Below are 15,233 nucleotides of genomic sequence, written 5' to 3'. Positions count from 1 at the left end.
TTTTTCGATAAACATGTATACAATTATAATAATGACCATCTGATTCGTTTTTGCATTGACCACCCCCCCCCCCTGCCCCACTCCTTTTAAAACATTTTTACAGCCCCTGATATGCAAGATAATAGCATAAATAATTGGTTTTCCTTTTAGGGGTAAGTGAATTTGTATGCCCTTATACGTTGTGAATAATCCAACTGTCATGGTCGCTATAAATTAAGAAATTACAGTTTCAGAAAATGAGAGATATGCCAGAAACTAAATGAAGATGATATTTGAAGTTTTGTTTTCTGTCAAACTCTTCACACATTGAATGATTCAAAAGTATACAGAAAATTTGAAAATATAATTTTATTAAATTTCCAAAACTGATTATCAATACAGCCTTTGTTTCATCATACGGACATCACAAGCACAAACTCTTCGGAAGAGCTGTGCAACAATCATAAAATGATTACAAAAAGTATTACATCACATTTGCTCCAGCGTCAATTGCTCCGCAATGAATTCCACATACTAATCAAAGACTAAGTTCACACCAGGCTTTAACACTACAACATACCCTAAACCAAACATAAAACCCTATTGAATCGTAACCCTAAACCTAACCCTAACTTAGATGAAATATAGCCCGAAGCAATTGTCGCAGGAGCAAATGTTGTGTTACTTAATAAAGAGTAATGTTACATTTCATTGCACAGGTTATTTGTTTACAAAACAGAAAGCAGGCACAAGCATACAGGTAAATCTCCTCAAGTCGAACTTTACAAAGTCAATCAACTTTAGAGGATGTAATTTTTCAGATCTGGGACCCGTTTCATAGAGACTAATATAGTAACTACCATGGAAACCTTGATTGTGATTGGCTGCTGAGATTGGTTACCTTGGTAGCTGCCATAATTGCTAATTTTGATACAATGTTTTAACTCTTTATGAATCAGGGGCCCAGAACATGCAAAAGCATTCCTTGAAGATGTTGATATGACAGTCTTGTAGTTTACATCAGGCTCTATCAGAGCTGCCAAGTTGTATTTTGCATTTTCAGGATTCTTATCCCCCAAAATCAGTATTTTGACAAAAAAATCAGTATTTTTACCATGTGAGATAAATATGCAGACCTGCCAACCTCTGGGAATGAAAAACTGTATTTTTCCCCAAAAAAGTGTATTTCATAATAAAATGCTTGGCGCACTCGCTCATCGCGGCGCTCAAGCTGCATGCAAGCTTAAGTGCACACTGCTCTTGCAGATGAAAAAAAAAACATTAAAACATGTGTATATCTTCACCCTGGTTTTAACAAAATGATTGAAAAAAAAAACAAGTTACCTGAAATTACATTGATCTAACAACCATATTTGTGTACGTTTTATGAAATAGAGATATATAGAGATTATTTTTCTCAATAAATTACGATTTAGTAAAAAAAAAAAGGTCTGCTCTATGCACATGCATTTTTTTTGCGGTGATTGTGTAATTGGCAGCCAAGTTCTGAGGGGGGGGGGGGCTCAAATTGACCTGGTTTATTTTCAATTGGTCCAATTCCAATTCATCCAATTACCAACTCGTCTACTATCATTTGGTCTACCATCAGTTCGTCCACTATCCACATGGTCTAACTGCCATTTCGTCCAGTCACCATTTTGTCTAATAACCAGTTGGTCCACTAGCCTTTTAGTCCATATACCACTTGGTCTGATTAGTCTAAGTGTTTATTGTGCAAAATGGATGAAAATGAAATGGATATTAGACCAACTGGTTATGAGAAGAAATGGTCATAGACGAAATGGTGATTAGTCAAAGTGATGATTGGAGCAAATGGTTGTTAGACGAAATGTTGATGGACGTAATGGCATTAGACTAAATGAAGGTAGACCATGTGATGAGTGGACGTGTTGGCAGTAGATGAATTGGTAATTTACCTTTGACCCCCCACCTGGAAAAAACCTGGTCAGAAATCACGCAGTTATAATATGGTTGAAGATAAATAAACACCTGCTTTGTTATACAAATACAGGTATGAAAATTAACTAAGCAAAATGGAAGCAGGCCTTTGGGCAAATGGTATTTTATCATAAAGATTTCATTTTTTCCAATGCTCAGTTATTGTTTATTATTAAAGCCTGCATACTTCATAAAAGAATAACAATACATTATTTTTTTTAGTTTTGATAATATCTATACATGTTCAATTAATATAGTAGAACAGGGATTTTAGGTATGAATAACATAATATAGTATTGATGATAAATTCTATTGAGTTCTCTTAAGTGTTACAAGTTCTCATTTCTGAGCTCATTTTCAATTTCAATACTTGAAACATGAAAGACATGACGAAACAAGAATATTATCACTAAAAAAAAAGAGAACTAAAACTAACAGTAGTTTTATGTCATACATGTTGGGGAGTCTTGGACCCCTGTTACACCAGATTTCCTACCCGAGACCAGTCTCGGGGCACCCCGAGACTGGTTTCCAAAATCTTGACCTTAATTTTTGACCCCCTATTACAACGCAATCGTAATGAGTCTCGGGGCGGCCCGAGACAGTTTTCTGAGCGTTTACACCGAAGTACCAAAGCTGTTCGAGATAGGTTTAGCAGGGCGCAAGCGCGCACTGTATTTGTATAATCGTTCCAAATGTAGCGAACCTGTCTCGGACCAGTCTCAGGCAGGTTTGCGTTTACCCCGAATCCAAAGCAGTCTCGGGGCACCCTAAGACCGGTCTCGGAACACATCGCGAGATGGTCCGAGATAGGTTTCCTCAGAAGGGGTCTCGGGTAGGTTTGTGCGTTAACACCGGATTGGAAACCTGCCTGAGACTGGTCTATGGGTGCCCCGAGACTACTTTGGAAATCCGGTGTAACAGAGGTCTTGGAGGTCAATTTGAAACAAAAGTATGGCCTCAAATGACCTATGACCTTATCATGTGACTTATGACAGCGCCATAATGTAAAGATACCCCAAGTGTTATATAACTCTATAACTCAAGTTTGACGATTTTCATGGCAGAATTATTTGCCAAGTTATATGACATACAAGTCATTTATTCATAAACCAACACATTGGCAAACCTTAGGTTATCTGTCATTCCTCTCCCCCCCCCCCATGACTGGTTAAAAAAAATGACTGGTAATTTTTGCAGGAGCTCCCCAGTACCTGTATATACCCCTTATTCACAGTAAGGGAAATGTTGGTTCTTCACAAGAGTTACTATGTATGAGACTCACATACAAGACTCAATGTTTATATTTTACATATTTCAGTCAATTCTGAACCAATTTTGCTCCAGTGAATGTTACTTGTGTTTCATGTAATTTATAATCTAACATGAAAATCTGAAGTAATTTTCATTATACTTGACAAAGTAATAAGATTTCCAATGCACCACCTCCATCCCAATACTACACAATATATTTCATAAGGTTAAGAACGAATAACAATGATATGCACTTATATATCGCATAAATGTTTTTTAAAATTGCTTCTTTGTACTGCTATATATTATTACTCCGGCTTTTATAGCTAAATTCGGTTCAAGATTATATTTAAAAAACACACAAGGCCATTAGTTGATTTGGTATGTGCATGACTGAATGACTAGCTCCATGTTCATTGGAGACATGAGCGCATGGTCGTGGTACACCCACACTCAATTAAAATGGCTGCACTGCAGTACAGGCAATACATGGGAGTGCTAAAATTTGCAAAATTGTATACTTAGGGGCTTGGGCATCAGAACGGATGATTATATTTTGTATTGGGGGGGGATGCAACAATAGATGCCCCCCCCCCCCCATGAACAAAGGATAATCCTCCGCGCTGACGCCCATGCTTTGGGGCGACCATCTCTTCTAAAGTTGCCCCAAAATCTGCCACAAACAATATTCAAGAACATTTAGAAAATCAATAATCTACATACAGCATAATAATGAAATATGCTTTTACAGTATAATTGCTCTTTCAGCAAAGAAGTAGCCCGAGAAATGAAAAGTCAGTAATTGCCCCAATGTGGCAAAAAAAACCTTTAAAAAAATTATTTCCTATACTGCCACATTTCCAGTTTACTTCTCACTCATATCCTTAATTTCGTAGAGATCTGGTCTTTTCTGATGCATTATGGGTATCTGGGTTCGCATTTTCTCTACAGCTGCAATGTCGATGTCAGCATAGACGATCTCCTCCTCTGATCCTGCTTTACTTATTGGCTCTCCCCTGTAGATTGGGACAAAGAAATGGAAATTAATTAAATATAATAATAAAATACCACTTTTATATGGTGGTTAATACATCGGAACGCCTCTAAGCACTTTACAGATATACTGTTTACCCCTGCCATTGAATCCTGGCTTACCTGCAAACTATGTATACACTTTCTCCACTCCCTGTTGAGCATTCCAACAAGAATTTCCAAACTTGCCATACTACTTCATGCTTTCACATCCCTATTAACACCTGCGTGGAGAGTAGCAAAGGGTGCATGGCAGTATGCAAAAATATATTTTCCAGGGACTGGAGGGGGGGGGTGGGGAATGGCTATACACATAAATAAAAAAGAAATAAAAAAGAAACTAAAAGATAAGAGAATGAGACAGCCAAGCTTGTCAGTGGGGCACTTATGCATTTTCTAAAGTAAATTTAAAAGATTTTGTGCACAATTTTGGTGAATTTTGTGAGCATTTTCAGTAAAAAAATATGAGGTATTCATTTTTTTTTTTTTTTTGGGGGGGGCCACCCCCTGCACCCTACCCCCCACTCCATATGGCCACGAAAGTGAAGATTGATGTAGTTGACTCATGAAGTCTGGCCAGTGATCTCAGTGACCACTCCTAGCCAATCAGATGCAAGGATTTTCAGTAGCTTTTAACAGTTGTCAGTGAAAAAGCTGACAAATCTCTTCATGAAATGCTAATGATCTCTAGAGTACCACTCACCCCCCCCCCCCCCACACACAGGTTGTTTTATTTAATTTGGAGAGTAAAGATTGTGTGTGTTTTACATATGGAACTTAGAAGTGTCCAGGTAGAATTTATACGACAATAAAACTGATGAAACTTTGTACTCTTAAAGGTTTTGCTGCAATAACAGGCTAAAGCTATTCAAGATATTTATTGTCTATCTATTAGGGCAAGTCCAACATGCACATGAGGTAAATGAGGATTGGGCAAAGCTCATTCTTTGAAATTCTTTTGCACTGTATAAGGCTGTTGGGTTAATAGCCCCCTTTGAAAGTCTGTTGGAAGTGCATAGCGACAATGTATCATAATGTGTATATGCTTTTACAAGGACTGTGTATTATTTATTATTAATGGTGATATACATGTTGATCCTAATTAAACGATTGGTTGAAAGCTCCCATGTGACCAGTCATTATTTTTGCTAACGTGAAAATTTGCTAATAACTAGTACTGATAACAGGTTCTATTGACTAGTCATGGTTTTAGAATAATTACTCGCACTTATTACCTTTGAAACAACCCAAAATTCTGTTCCAACTTGTTCCAAAGAGACTTCATGCACTTCAATCATCTAATCAAGTTTGGTAGTAATCCTGAGATCCATGGAAAAAATTCTCTCCATTCAAGTTATTTTATGCATTTAATCACAAGGCTTGTTTCTTTCTTGCTGTCCATCTCATATACAATCCAATGTACAGTTGCTGTTGTTATTGTTAGTATTTTCTTTTTTTCTTTGTGAATTTGACTCTTTGTATTAATGTATGTGTAATGTTTTAATTTTTTTGAGCAAATAAATTTCGATTGAAAAAACTTAAATGAATTCAATTCTTACATATGCTCTAGATGTGTATCATTTGTGCCATTGGGCCTTTGAACTTACCATGGGTTAACTGCTGTACTGTGACCCCATGCCACATAGCTTGCCTTTTCGTCTCTAGCTGGAGAAACAGTCGCGACATAGAGTTCATTGTCAAGAGCCCTGAACATAAATAAAGAAATCAGAATTATAGGCCTACCCAAGTCCCAGTTTACCTCAATACTGACAATAACAACATTTCAAAAAAATTGACAACAGGAAGAACACAGATTTCATGGACTCCATAATCTTACAGGCCCCAAAAATGAAATATGAGAAATATAGATATCACAGAAATCAAAGCAAAATCCAATACGAAAAAAAAACATGCATCAGTGGAAAATTTGCCAATCAAACCTGTTTGCACTGTTTCGTATGTGTTTGCCAAATTTATTTGCACACGGCAGTGCGTGTAATACTATGGAAATTTATGGGATTTTTTTTAATTTTTAAAATTCACAACAGACAACTGCACTATTACATGTTTTGTACACTTCACAGAAAAACAATATTTGATGCACATTAATACACAACGCAAGCTTGATGAGTTGCCTGCCAGTAAAGAACATTTTTTCAACAGGCTGGTGCTTTATACCAACTAAGCCAACACCTTAGAGGATGTAGAATATGAATTTATCTTGCTAAAGGTTGATTTTACCATGGTCCTGGGAAGCGGGAGTGCTAAGGGTGCTGCATATGTTATACATCATAGGCAGCACCAAAATCACCTTCATTGTGGGGTGAAAATCTTTTTTTTTTTTTGCTTGTCATTTTTTTTCAAAACCAGCACCCCGTCTTCAAAAATTATTCCCAGGCCCCTGTATATTACTGACTTGTGAATACTGTGGAAAGACATAAACACGATCTAACCTTGCTCGTTGGAGGAGCTCCCAGTGGGCGGGGCCTGTCGTCATATTGAATGCTCCAGGATACAGCAATAGGTGGCAGCCTATTGGGGTCAAAGGTTAAATATAAAAGTAAAATTTACCACACTGTAACATTATAGCACTTAATCACTTACTCCATCAAATGTCTAAAGTGATGTACAATAATACAATATCATTAGCCTGGCTTCCATAGCAGAGCAGTTATTATTAACGTTGCATAATTCCTACCAGTGTTCATCTATCTGCCATGTGTCACAAATGCTCTACAATTCAAAATGTGACTAAAAACAGCTGATATGTTTGGGCAAATCATTCCTATGTGGATGCATGTGAATTGTGACTCAAAGCAACATAGAGTTTATTTCTATCACCAAAGTCAAGTGCTTCCAAAATCTCACAATATACACTTTAATCATATTCAACATCATCAATCACTAGATATTTCTTGCACAATTAAGTCTCAAGACACAAACTACGTATGTTTATCATGAATTCTATTAAAGTTTCTGTCCTATTCTACTTTACCTCTTTTGCAGTACAGTTGAGCCAACTCTGCAAATCTCATATCATAACAGATCCCAACACCAACTTTTACATTTTCTGAAAATTTAAGAAATCAAGATCTAATCAAAAGAAATATTCTCATGAAAGCACAATATCATAGCAAGAAAAGAAATTAATGTACAAAAAAGTAGCCATACATATTTTATCAGATTACGTTCCTTGAATGATAAAAACATATGTTGAATGAATTTCAATCATATTACATTTTTTAACTTTTCAATTTAAAAGCTTTTTAATTGCATTTCATTAAGTTCCATATTTTTTTAATTCATGATAGGCTGGAAACCCGTTATCACAAAAAATATCAATACATTATTTCATATCAAAGAAGACATGGAAGAAGAAAACTGAATGCCATGACCCAGAACTGTCATTGGAGAAGACAAACCCCGATTACGAACCATGCAAAACCTCAATCACCCCAGGCCAATTATTTAAGTATCTAAACATGTGTTTCTTGACCTTGATGGGTCCAAATAAACTAAACTGCAATTACATACGCAGCGCGCCGATTCAAGCAAACTCGCTCGCCATCGCATGCAGTCATTTTTATTCTCTTTAACAGTTTCTTTTTAACGGGCCGATTTCCTTCATTCGAAATTGAAAACATATTAACATTGAATTTCAAAATACAATACGCCTTTGAAAATTTGATTAAATATCAAATACAATAATTCAATTCCAAAAGGCCTACTACAGGCAGAGCTGCTCTTACGTAATATCACAGCTGTTGTGGTTTAACCTCGGGCTTAATTGCGCCTGCAGCAGAGAAACGTTGTACATAAGAGGGATTATCGGGCGATTCAGGGTTGATAGCGCTTGGGAATGAAATATCTTGGTTCCTCCAACAAGGATTATGATATCGGGGTATAGGACCGTAGCAAAACCATTAGCTGGTGCGGCGAATTCTGCCACGAGGGTTTGATGTAATGCTACATATTGGGCAAAGTGGTAGGGTAATGAGCGATTGCTACGAGTGTAAGTTAATTGATCCACAGATTAACCCTTGTTGATGGGGACGAAGCTGGACTTAGTGACAAATAATCAAGGTTCGCCCTTCATCGTGCCTGCATGTACCCAGCAAGCATTGAGTGTAGGTGGCCATGTGCAGCAAAATACAACACCAAGAGAAAATTTAATGGACCGTTTTTGCGAAATCATCTAAAAGAACACTCACCCACATGGCTTACAAAGCTCTTGCTATTTCTGTTTGCACTAAAGGATAGCAATTATGACTGAATTAATCTTGATTTTTATTTTCAATACAGGACAAATATTTGCCTTTAAATCTTTAGATTTACTTCTACAACCATTTATTTAAAGTATAAAGATAAGTCTGCAGGTAAAAATTATACGGCAGCTTGCCAAAATTATGCCACCAAAATGCCCAAGAGAGCCCTGGAAAATTCCCTTTCTCACTGCTATGTTAAAGCTTATCCAATGTTACAGATTCAGCCAGAAGTTTGGGAAAAGTAGCCCCTCAAATTTTCATTTTTTTTCTGCCTGTATGTATGGAACTTGAAACTTTGCTATACCTGCAGTGAATGTAGTCAGGTCCGACCCTGGGCTAAGCACATCTGATTCTTTGAAAGTAATACCCCCAGGTACATCAATGTCAAACAGATGGATCTAGTCAAAAGGAGAAATTAAGAATAAAATGTAAAAGTAATGATAATGAGAGACATAACTGTAGGTTAGGAGGTCCAATATAATAATAATTAACTAATAATCACTTAAGACATTCATTGTACATAAGTGCTTGCAGATTGATTACTATCCAGTCACTCCAGCACACAATGTATGCACATCATCCACTCCCAGGGGAATATTCCAGCCACTCGCCATTGAGGTGCACACAATACTGGTCAAGTCATAATGACTTTCACACCCCTTCCGGGTGGGTGTTTCATAAAGCTGTTCCAGAGCAACTTTAAGAACGACTGGTGATCCTTTCTTGTGGTGAATGGTATACACCAAAATGTTCATTGGCGATGGTTCAACTCGTAGGAAAGGTTCACCAGTCGTTCTTAACTTACGAACAGCTTTATGAAATGGCCCCCGGGTACCCATTTAGCACCTGGGTGGAGAGTGGCAAACGGTGAATTATCGCTAAGTCAAATGATGTGAGGTCGTGGTGGGATATATATACACACAACCCTCTGATTACAAGGCAAGAGTCAGTCAGAGCCACCACACAACAACTCTTCAAAATCCAGGACATCTACATTTAAGCAGATTAACATCATCCACTGCTCAGACGGGGATTTCTGAAAAGTTATGCATTAAACAGCACCTATATTGTCTGACATGAATTCCAATTCATTTGAAATATTGGTTTTAACGTTATTGGAATTGACGGGATTACACATCAAATATCATGTCCACCTTGGTACATGTATGTATTTAAGCATGACTTCTAGTTTGGTTAATGTAACTCCCACTAGGAACAATTTCCATAACAAGTTTACTATCAGCCAATCAAATTGACTGATTTCAGTAGCTTTAAACAGTTATTGCACATTTGTTATTATAACATGATTCATTGATGAAACGGGTACCAGGGCTCTGTAACACAAAGATTTGTGATGAATTGCAAATATGAAAGAACCGCACTGATTGGTCCCTGGTCAGTATTTCAAACCTAATAGGCATGTAACATTGATACTGATTGGTCAGTTCATTTAGCGATTGATCACTAATCTTTTGTGTTACGGAGCCCAGGTCTTACTTTTCTATGTTTAGCTATGCAGGTTCCTGATGGGTCATAGACGGTGCATGTGTTATAGACTTTACCATCCTCACTTTCCTCAGGGATGGAACCTGGACGGGAGCAAAAATATCAATTCAAAGATTAAACGTAAACTAAATAAAGACTCAAAGCCAAGTATCCTATAGTCAGGGCTCCCAGCTTTTGAAGAAAACAAAATTCCCTGATTTTTCCCTGATGAAGTTTAAAAACTCCCTGATAATTATTTAAACCCATTCCCAGTTTTGTATGTTTTCTAAGTTGTTGCAATGAATTACATTTATTTTCAGGATAAAAATAATAATGTAAAAATAATTAGTACCACCATAACCAGTCATTCAATGGATGTTGTTATGATATGCAACAAAATATAACAGTCTGACTGACTACTGTGCCTTTGATTTTTGGGCTGATCAAAATTCCCTGACTTTTCCATAATTTTGAGGTATTTTTCCCTGATTTATTTTCATCAAATTCCCTGATTTTTCCCTGACAGGAAAAAAGTAAAATAATTTTCCCTGATTTCCCTGATAGGCTGGGAACCCTGTATAGTTGCAGCAAAAAAATAATTTGAAAGTCATTGAAAATCAATAATTGTCACCATATCATCACAGATCTAAATCCAAAAGTTACAACAGAAAAGTTATTTATGAAATTGTATCAAGCTGAAAATAATCACACCGAAGCTAGTCAAGACAGATAAGTACGTGTGGGATAGTGTATTATTATTATTATTGCTTGGAAAAAGACCCAACACCTGGTTCGAATGCTATGCTTAATAAATACTTTGCTCAAATAATCTTTTTTTTTTCTACCAGAATCATTTGGCAAATACATTTTATTTATATTTTATTGGATTCTGCTTGAACTCAATTTGAGATGGTGACCAAGCACAACTGGCGGGGGTGCTGGGGACCAATTTGATCTCAGTTTTGTTGTAAAAACCCTTTTTTTGCTTTTCGAATACACATCAGCATCCCCAGTAATAAAATCATTCACAAGGCCCGGGTGGGGTGACAAGCCCTAGAACTATTCAAGATCTTTTCAAGTAGTGCAAAAAAAGGGAGAAAAAGAAGATTTTGTTCCCCCCACCATCAAAATACCATGGCACTGCCCCTGTATATACACCCTGTAATTATGTTGAACAGATACATACCTCCTACCACAAATATTTTATTTTCTTTGGCAGCTTCAGCGAGTGTTTGGGTTGAGTTGCCTGGGATTTTCTCTGCATAGTCCGCGAAGAACTGGGTGCCATATGGACAATTGAAACATTCCTGTTATAGAAGATTTAAATCAAGGAAAATGGTCAGAGCACATTTTCTCTGTATCATTGGTACTATGTGGATTGATTACAAAACAAAGATTGTAAAACTACATAGTATAAATCATATAAAAAAATAGGCCTACTTTTTTTACTAACCAAACTTTTTAATAAGTCCTCATAATTTGTATAAATACGATTGATTTTCTGTAAATACTGGTATGGAAAAGTTCTAGGCATGGATTATGTAACTATGTAAACTACACAAAAAATAGTGAGTGTGTGTGTGAAACATCACTGGCTTTCTAAATATGTTCATTTTTGAATGTCTGAATATCTTCTCATTTGTATATTATCCTTGTTGTGACAAAACTATAAACTAATCCAAATTTATAAATGTCAGTTATATCCTGATTTGTTTAACTTTTCATTGTTATGCATGCTTGTCATTTTTTTTAAATTAAAGTCAATTCAAATCAACTTGCTGTATGATTAAATTGACTATATCTACCAGGATTTAATGAATTTGTTCAGGTGAAGATTGCTCCGCATAAGTTCTGCACACCAACAAAATGACTAAAATAAAACCCTTGAAGCAATTGTCAAAGGAGCAAATGTAATGTCACTTAATACTGGAGCTACATATATACTTACAGGGAGTGTAACAATCTTAGCCCCAGCCTTGGCAGCCTCACCAATCATCTTTACAGCTCGACTGAGATTCTCACTCTTGTTTGCAGATACAGCCATCTGCACCAGGGCCAACTTTAATACTGTTCATTGAAAAGATGTAAAAAAAAAATGTCAAACAAGTCAAAGATATATCTCAAAGAAAAATTCAGTTCCAAATATGAGAATGAACAATAGAAGAAATAAGTAAATGAAAAATTTGTTAACTTGCCAAGTCAGCCTTCCCTATTCCCGCAAGTCACAGATTTTGCAAAATGTGGAATATACCTCTTCTAAGATGAATTTCTTTGTATTTTCTTTATCAAAATCATATTCATTTCAATTTATTTTCAACCCATATAGAAAAACAGAACAAAACAGAAAATACTATATTTCTACACCCAACATAAATAATAATGACAACAAATGTATGATTTAATTACAGCATAATCCAAATAATCTAGTTACTGTTGATTATACTGTAAAATCATATTTCTCCATCTACTATCATCAAATCATACAATTTTTTTTTACTTATATCATAAATGTGAACGGTAATAATTCAACACAGATTTAAAGTGCTCTTTGTAATGTCAAAGTTGGTTAACAAAATGTCTGATAAGGTTTGACAATTATGAACTCTTTATAGAAATAAAATAAACAGAGACTTTCAAAATAGTAACATCAACATAACTAAATAAAGACATGGCAGTGGAGCGGGGGGGGGGGCACTTTTTCTGAAGAAACTGTGTGCAAAAATATGAAAATACCATCTGATTGTGAGTTAGTCACAAGATATAACTTAGATCTAGATGTTAGATTTAGTTTGGTGTTTTGAAGGTCAAAGTAAAAGTCTAAAACTAGATTGATAAATTGAGGGACAACAGAAAAAGGCATGTTAACTGGAGCAAAATGTTCTGTGTGGTAGATCTAAGGTAAGACATGTATAGTGAGTGATTATATTACCGACCGACCTTGTATGTATTACTGAACGGGCGCATCGTACGCGTCAGAAAATAATTTCATAAGCTCAAAACTTTGCAACATTCTCCAAAGGGTACTTGAAAAAAAAGATGATGAAAAATGGTCAAAAACACATTTTATTAGTCTTAATATTCTAGAAATAATAAAAAAATTGTCAAAATAGCTCATCAGTGATTTTGTTTTCTCAAATTTTCCCATAGAAAACACACGTTCGGTATTAATACGATACCTTTTTCAAGTGACCAAATATTTCACATGCGAAGAGGGGTCCGATTGGAAGCTATAGTATAGTAACATCGTAAAAAAGAAAAACAATTTTGGCAAATTTTTAACATATTTATAATATATTTTGTAGGTATTTAATTGTGTATTTATGGTGAAAGTTTGGTGAATTTTATGAGAATGATGTTTGATATGATTGAATTCATGAAAAGTGTTCGGTAATACAATCCACTACCATACTGATGTAGGCCTAGATCTAAATCATATTTAACACATCCAGCAAAGCGGGCATGCACCAAACAGACATGGGCTGGCAATCCATGCATCAGCATTATTATCATACTGTATCACACTGAGACTGATACCCTTTTTACACAGGATTTTCTTAGCCCCGGACTATCGCTAACCCCGTACTATCCTTAACCCCGTACTATTTTTTTTCCTTTTTACACATGCCAAATTGTTATTGCTAACCCCGGATAAGGAATGCTTGCTTTTCACACACGAAACTCGCTAACCCCGGACTAGTGGTTTTTGTCGATCATTCGTAGTATACCCAGTTGTTGTGTGTCCGGACAGGTTGTGTGTCCGGACGATCAATTTTAGAAAGTCATTTGGAAAAAATTACAAGCGAAGTTTCATCAATTTTTAGTACAAAACGTTAGGAAATATTATAAAGAACAAATCAGAAGGTGATTACAAGTATTGAATTCATATTTTTAGTGTAATCCAAAGACAAAAAAGAAGGCTTCAAGTTCAATTTCAAACAGATAAAGTGTCCGGACACCCGACCCCCCATCCTACAAGTACTTCACTCGTACCTTTTTACACACGCTACAATTTCCTTAACCCCGTACTATAGGTGGGGCCAAATTGCCATTTAGCCCCACCTATAGTACGGGGTTAAGCTTAGCCCACTTTCGTTTTACACTAGCGATCTTAACCCCGTACTATCGCTCTTAGCACCGCAATTGCTGGGATAACCTAGACAGCTGGCAGCCGTCTGTTTCGAGGAGTTTTTTAACTTTTTTTTTTTTCCTCCTCGTACACAGACGGCTCGCTAGCGTGCAGCCACCATTAGGGGACTTGCAATGCAAAATCCCCCCGTCGGGGCTCTTCAATTTTTGTCTTTAATGAATAAAAATTTTGAAAATTAACGCGACCAAAATGCAAATTAATATTCCCTCTTGGCATTAATTGCCAAAAAACGGAGAAAAATCAAGTTAAAAGGAACAAAAACAGTGACTTACCTCGGCTGTCGCGCAAATTCACTTCCCCGTTTTATCAGATCTTAAGTACATAAACATATGGCCATTGAGTCCCCTGTACAGATCGCGCTAGAACTTCGGTCTCTGTATTTGGTGAGTGAAGCCAACGGAGTTCAGCTGAACAACCAACATAACAGAGACCGAAGCTTTTGGTCTAGGGATAACCCTGCTTTTTTGCAGGGCCAAATAATCCCGTACTAAAGGTGGGGTTAGCCCACTTTGCAAAAATGCTGTGTAAAAAGAAAGTGGGCTAAGCTTAACCCCGTACTATAGCATAGGTGGGGCTAAATGGCAATTTAGCCCCACCTATAGTACGGGGTTAAGGGAATTTTAGCGTGTGTAAAAAGGGTATAAGTGACAGACAACCATAGAACTCAGCTCCCATTCAAAGACAATGAATCAAGACTCCCAAGACAAGACAAGAGAAATAAATATTCACTGTCAGTGTCAGAAATGAGAAAGATAATTTACCGCACCTGATTTTGAAGACATGTTGGTTGCTGATCAAAGTTGGAGCCAGATGAACTTTGTCAATTATAAATCTTGTCGATCAGGCTTAGCTAAAATCAGGGCAAAGGTAAAAAGTCCCACGACGTTGTTGTTATTAAATGTTGACTCAAAATTCCGCGTAGTATCATCCGCGACTGTCCTCCGGCCGCGCCGTCCCAGGCCCAGTGTACGTGTACCGTCGCGTCCGACCCGGCCGACGCGGCCGTCGGCGCGCGTGTGTGCTTCTCAGGCAGTGTCGATGTCAGCTTCAATCATAGACAGCTGGCAGCCGTCTGTTTTGAGGAGTTTTTTAACATTTTTTTTTAAAGTTCT

The 15,233-nt window shown here is 36.8% G+C and overlaps 1 protein-coding gene across 2 annotated transcripts; it reads right to left on the bottom strand.

Moving 5' to 3' along the window:
• Nucleotides 1-333: 333 nt before the first annotated feature.
• On the bottom strand, nucleotides 334-15,200 carry LOC129274524 (omega-amidase NIT2-like). 2 transcript variants are annotated; one of them, XR_010295394.1, is made up of 10 exons: nucleotides 14,888-15,200; nucleotides 11,923-12,041; nucleotides 11,161-11,281; nucleotides 9,987-10,078; nucleotides 8,794-8,887; nucleotides 7,220-7,294; nucleotides 6,678-6,756; nucleotides 5,832-5,930; nucleotides 2,861-4,208; nucleotides 334-2,708 (listed from the first exon to the last, which is right to left on the bottom strand). XR_010295394.1 is itself a non-coding variant. In XM_064108130.1 (9 exons), exons 1-9 carry the CDS (start codon nucleotides 14,901-14,903, stop codon nucleotides 4,058-4,060), a joined length of 846 nt encoding a protein of 281 aa, XP_063964200.1. In that variant the 5' UTR covers nucleotides 14,904-15,158; the 3' UTR covers nucleotides 334-4,057. The 2 variants fall into 2 exon arrangements, 1 of the variants encoding a protein (XP_063964200.1); XM_064108130.1 differs by having other exon boundaries at nucleotides 334-4,208; nucleotides 14,888-15,158.
• Between the last annotated feature and the right edge of the window lie 33 nt (nucleotides 15,201-15,233).

This window comes from Lytechinus pictus, chromosome 13, assembly GCF_037042905.1.
Source record: "Lytechinus pictus isolate F3 Inbred chromosome 13, Lp3.0, whole genome shotgun sequence".
NCBI lineage: Eukaryota > Metazoa > Echinodermata > Echinoidea > Temnopleuroida > Toxopneustidae > Lytechinus > Lytechinus pictus.
The sequence above is the reverse complement of the archived record's forward strand: the minus strand, read 5'-3'. Positions and strand labels throughout refer to the sequence as shown.

Excerpts from the sequence above, each read along its gene's own strand:
- LOC129274524 (XM_064108130.1), bottom strand. Across the intron at positions 8,888-9,986 it reads GCATAGCTAAACATAGAAAA|ATCCATCTGTTTGACATTGA; the intron begins GTAAGACCTGGG and ends CCTTTTGACTAG. Across the intron at positions 6,757-7,219 it reads TCAACTGTACTGCAAAAGAG|GCTGCCACCTATTGCTGTAT; the intron begins GTAAAGTAGAAT and ends TGACCCCAATAG.